The sequence below is a fragment of the Amblyomma maculatum genome, chromosome 10 (assembly GCF_055883805.1).
Source record: "Amblyomma maculatum isolate TAMU_Amacu chromosome 10, ASM5588380v1, whole genome shotgun sequence".
NCBI classification, from domain to species: domain Eukaryota; kingdom Metazoa; phylum Arthropoda; class Arachnida; order Ixodida; family Ixodidae; genus Amblyomma; species Amblyomma maculatum.
Window position 1 is genome coordinate 92658594 of NC_139353.1, and position 5601 is coordinate 92664194.

Here is a 5601-nt window from a genome sequence, read left to right on the forward strand (position 1 = left end):
GCAATACTGGAGAGGTCTTTGTCTCTCAGCGTTCATAGTCGGGCTGATGCTGATAGTGATGGGGCGAATAAATTGTTGTTTGTCAAATAGGTTTCACTAACGAAAGCACAGCTTGGTCCTCAAATAACTTCGCATTCAGCTTGTCGCTAACCGCACACTTCTTAGTTAAGTGATTGCACGGTTTACGCGACATCCACAATTTACGTAATGGAGAATATTTGTTTCTCAAGATTGTCTTAGGCTTTAGATTGGAAACGATGCCGGAATTCTGATGCCACAAAGTAGCTACACGTTAGCGTATTCTCGAGGGCGATATTCTGGACATCTGCACGCAGAGCGACCGAATAGCTCAAGGCTGACACTAATCTTATATACACTGTTCCCCGGGAGGAACAAAGAAAATAATGTGCTACGCTGGGTGTTCCTGCGGCTGGTCGTGAAAGATATCGTCGGAAAGAGAGGTCGCGGAGCAACCTAATTGGCACAAAAACTTCCTATTGTTTGCTATGGCTACGCTTCACATCTAAGAATATTTTCTTCTTATAAGTAGATGTCATCATTTCCGGCCAGTAATTGGTTGCCTACTTTTTCGCGGAGGAATTTCAGTATATAAACTCGGGCAATGCCCACACCGACATTCACCTCCGCTGAGCAGTACAAGCCGCAACTTCACGGGAATCGTTGTTAAAGGAGGTAAGCGAGATGCCTTTTATGCTGCCTTAGCTCGACTGATGTGCTCTCTGGTCTGTGAAATATTACTTGGCCTATTTTGTTTACAATGCTTACGCTTGAAAATTGCCGCGGGAATATGCATAAATAAATCCCTAACTGTTGAGAGTCCAAAGTTTTTACCTTTTGTAGCATTCAACTGCCATTAGATAGTAAACCCCTCACAATGAACATTTAGGCCACAAATCATATCATTATTTTAAAGGAAATTTTCCAGTGGGAACCTGCCCCAAATTTAAAAGTCAGTCTTCCAATCGGTAGTGTTGCTGGTTTGAAACTCTGCAAACACTTTGTGCTCATACACATACATTGTTTTCCTTAGTTTCCTTGTCAAATCATTCATGCATCATGTTGGCACCCAGCAGAGGTTTGCTCATTATGCAGCTTTATTATTACTGCTTTGTTGTTTAAATGCTGTGGTTCTATCCTGCATTCCACGTGTACATGGTCAAATAGAGATTTATAACTGAAAGGTTTACTTATTTACCGCCAGAAAATTTATAGTTCAAGTACTCTTCAAGGACGCTTTATATTGTTCAGTTAATAGAATACAAAGGACTCCGAAATAAGCATTGTTGTCAGCAATGCCAACAAAAGTGCCCAAAGTAAACATCTTCAAGCAGTGTTTTGCGTAGGCGCTCAGCTGAGGAGTGAGTGAAGGTACTGTTGACTCGCGAAGCAACTTAGCAGACACGATGTTGCCTCTCTTTGCGGCGCAGAACATAAGAAAAGACAGCAGGCTACAAATTCTGACAGCTCAAGGAGGTATCTTAACAGATTAAGACAGAGCACAAGGTGGTTCACAAGTGATGAAGCAGTTCAACTTCTCAGCTTCCCGGCGTACAAGAATGCAGCCCCCGTTAGAGGTTTACGGCCGAATGGCTTTGCTTACTGGAGTTTGCAGCGCAGTACTAACACGGACGAAACGAGAAGACCGCAAAGAGAAGCTTCGTTTGACATCCTTGTCCCGGCTTCATTACTACTGCGCTGCGGTCTCAGGCATGCAAAACAAACTACGCAGTTACTGTGATTTCATAATGGTTTTGCATCTTATTCTGGAAGCGCGTGCCGTTTATATCCTCAGCAATCATATTCTACCCAAAGAAGAATTATCTTGGGTCCAAAATCGTCCGTAGCTTTACAATGCGAAATTTATTTCCTAATTCATAATAAAAGTGGAAGAAAATCTCTTGCGCAATACACTTTTTACGGGCGTGTAATGAGCAAGGAGAGCACATAGAGGTGCAATATCAAAAGTACCTGAAGAAAAAACACTTTCCAGTATTTCAGCTTTCCGCTACTGTTAGAAAGAGCCATAGCACAAGAAAGATAATCGGTGGTTGATAACGGCTGTTCTATTATATAACACGGGCCTAAGCGCGTACTAATGAAAATGCAGAAGGTTTTGTTTAAAAATATCTCAACATTTTCGCTTACTAATATATAGAGCTCTCTCAAGCAGGGCGTAAATTGAGCAAATGAGACCAGTCTGAATTCCTACCTGTCAATCTTTGCTTAGTTATCTTTCGTACTGCACAGCCACCTTATTCATCTTGTTCAATCTTGGATACCCCAGTTGGTCCCAAAGACAGACAGTGAGGCGAGATGACCATTCATGCTTGAGCGAGAAAATGCGGATAAATCTAAGTTTCTGGCTGATATCTTTATTAAGCCGTTTTAAATTAACAGCTTTTCTAATCATAAATACAAGAGGCACTTCAATATATGTGCATTGGTGCAAATTTGAATGAGCGTCACAAAAATTTCCTACGTATATCAAATTGCCACGCGTGAGTGATGCTTTCTTTTCCGTCTCTATTATACGTAAACTGTTCTTGTCAAGATGAAATTACGTAACCCATATTCTTTTCACCATTTTTCGCAGCTACGCTTCGACACACCGAAGTTCCAGTCCAGAGCTTTATTCAATCATGATGAACAAGTCAGTCTTGGTGTTGCTTCTTGTCGCCACGTTCGGCGTCGTCAGCAGCAGTATGGTTGGATTGATGAGAAGTGAGTTCAATTCACGAGAGGATGGCGAGCGCCGCTGAAGCGAGAAATCTCACAAAGGGGAAGAAGGATTTAGAAATTCTCAAAGATCTACCTGAGTTAAATCTAGTGAAAGATGCTGCGATCAGCAAACTGAAGTAAACACCACTACGTTGAGCCAAGACTTCCTCTAAAAACACATAAGCAAAACGTCCTGCAGGATACAGCGTAACCATCGCGGTAATAGTTTGGCATCACATTAAGGAACCTCGACTCCTTTACTCTCCTGTTGCTATCATCAACGTTTCATCAAATGCTAAATCTCGAACTCCTGGCCGACAGAGAATCTCGACAGAATGGTCACGTAAACGAGGCAACCGACCACATCCCAGTTTGAAACGGAGGGCTTGATAAAAGTTAATATCTGGCATTTTGTTCTTCTCATTCGACACACAAATGAATTTAGTGGTATACGCTAGATTCTTCTTCTCGAAGCGCTGATCTAAATTTTAATGTGAAGTGTGATGCTGTGCAGTTAATGTCATACCATCGAACATGCACGCGACACGTGGCTTACTTCGCAGGTGTACAACAATGGGAAAAAGTTGAAGGGAAGTAGTTTGCAATTGCAGAGCAACTAACAGTGATGGTTATTTTTGTGCCGGCCAAGTTGCGGGAATAAGAAACGAATCTCTGTGCCAACGCTCAATAAAGCTTATTCATAGTCTCAGGATGTTTCGTCGCTTTGTAAAGCAACGCTAGTCAATTGAATCGCTACATGAAGGATTTTTCTCCAGGCGCAGTGGGGTCTCCTGACGAGTGCACCTATCCGCCAGAGACAGGACCATGCAAGGGTCACATGCCGCGCTTCTTCTACAACATTAACACAAATGAGTGTGAAGAGTTCATTTACGGAGGCTGCCATGGGAATGAAAACAACTTCCGCACTTACGAAGACTGCGAAAACCAGTGCAAAACATCATAAACGGGATCGCGCGTGGCTAAAAGGATAGTCGTTTATTTATCGAGAATTTAGCCATCACTCCCGATATGAAGAGATGTTACCAAGAGAAAAAGATTTGAGACCTTCATTATTTGGAATAGGCTACCCACCCGGCTATTGCTGAAACTTCACCCAAGATAATAAAGAAATGCTGTCCTAATAATTGTTGCTGTTTCCTTGCTACATGAAGTATAAAGCTAAAAATTAAGAAGTGAGCTATTTTGAATGCCAAAAATGAGCACATATTGTCTTGCCAAAAACGTATAAAAATATGTTTTAACTTATTGATAACCACGACGTGAAGAGTGAGCTGCAGTTTCTTGAAAGATATCAAATCATAATACAGGGTGTTGCACAATTAGACCCGCGCTGTAGAATGCTTCTCCCAGCTAAACCGCGGAATCCTTGCAGTTCAGATTTCGCACAGAAATCACATTTTGTCGCTAGTATTTGTTGATACTAAATTTGTTTGTGGTACTTGCCCGATTCGATCAGAAAAAGTAAAATATTCCCATCGCCTGCGGCGGCGGCGACGCCAGACGAACCGCTGCCCCAGCGATGGGACTGGTGGCGCCACCTCATGCTGCTAACAACAACTCTGTAGCAGGAAAAGAGGGGGCGAGCGTTTCTGGGAGAAGGTTTGAGTTGTTGTAAGCAGCATGAGGTGGCGCCACCAGTCCCATCACTGGGGCAGCGGTTCGTCCGGCGTCGCCGCCGCCGCAGGCGATGGGAATATTTTACTTTTTCTGATCGAATCGGGCAAGTACCACAAACAAATTTAGTATTAACAAATACTAGCGACAAAATGTGATTTCTGTGCGAAATCTGAACTGCAAGGATTCCGCGGTTTAGCTGGGAGAAGCATTCTACAGCGCGGGTCTAATTGTGCACCACCCTGTATGCAATTCTTGTTTTGTTGTGCAAATTCATTTTCGGGGTCGTATAAGGGCCACTGAACGGATTTTCCGCCAACTGATGCACACGCCTGTCACGTTTTCATATGCTGTTCTGGTGATCGGCAAATCGCAATTTTCGCAAGAGTGTTCCTACGGCGGCTTGACGCAGTATGAACGGAGGCTCGATGTTGCGATACCTATTTAAACCAGGGCAATATTTTTGTCACGCATTCCGAGAGCTGTGGTCTTAAGAAACTGCGGCCTGAGGAATTATCTACTCCATTCCAGTCTGTGTGCTTATCGCCAAGGTAGACATCTGTTCAGAGTATGCGTTGAAAGCTCCTCTAGTTTTTTATTCACAAACCTATGCATCCACTCACTAGTGCTGAAAGAATTCATGAAATAATACAACCACTTAAAACCGGCAGTCTACATTGAAGTATCAAACGTCTTTGAAAAATAAACAAAACCAATCCGGCACTCTAAAGGTTAAAAATTCCCGGAACCTTCGAGATAGCATATCAGAATCCTTCAGTAACATCATGTTACGCGTTTTTAGAGTAGGGGCAAAAAAAAACGAGGTCATGATCTTCAGAAAAAATGACAGGTGGCATAGTTCTGCTATACCTGGATGTACGCAGCAAAAAAAAAAAAGTGATTACATCGGGATCAGAAGGTAATTCCTCCAGTTTTCTGCGACGTTCACCAGCAGCTAATCTCTCCATGGCTTTCATGTCGAGTGCGTCTAAGTTCACCAGCGTTCTGTACTCGAGGAAGGCAAGAAGCGATTCTCGGCGGTGTTGAAGTGCACAAGTTCCCGCTTGGTTCTCATAGCTGGCGGCAGATAGGTGACGTCACATCCATGACGTCAGCCTAATTGAGTGGCGTAACTATTTTAGTCTTTAGTACTTTCTAATCAGGCGCTAATCACAGTATCTGTAACTCGCAGAATCCCGCCATCACCCTCCCGGTAGACAACCGGAA

At 43.2% G+C, this 5601-nt stretch overlaps 1 protein-coding gene across 1 annotated transcript; it reads left to right on the forward strand.

Moving 5' to 3' along the window:
• Nucleotides 1-545: 545 nt before the first annotated feature.
• On the forward strand, nucleotides 546-3884 carry LOC146177022 (PI-actitoxin-Axm2a-like). Its single transcript, XM_084583060.1, has 3 exons — nucleotides 546-693; nucleotides 2615-2742; nucleotides 3516-3884. Exons 2-3 carry the CDS (start codon nucleotides 2661-2663, stop codon nucleotides 3701-3703), a joined length of 270 nt encoding a protein of 89 aa, XP_084439186.1. The 5' UTR covers nucleotides 546-693; nucleotides 2615-2660; the 3' UTR covers nucleotides 3704-3884.
• Nucleotides 3885-5601: the final 1717 nt, after the last annotated feature.

What these genes read in the sequence shown, in the direction of transcription:
- LOC146177022 (XM_084583060.1), top strand. Translation starts at nt 2,661, where the DNA reads ATGATGAACAAGTCAGTCTTGGTGTTGCTTCTTGTCGCCACGTTCGGC. An exon ending in TATGGTTGGATTGATGAGAA is followed by an intron (nt 2,743 to 3,515) that starts GTGAGTTCAATT and finishes ATTTTTCTCCAG; the next exon opens with GCGCAGTGGGGTCTCCTGAC.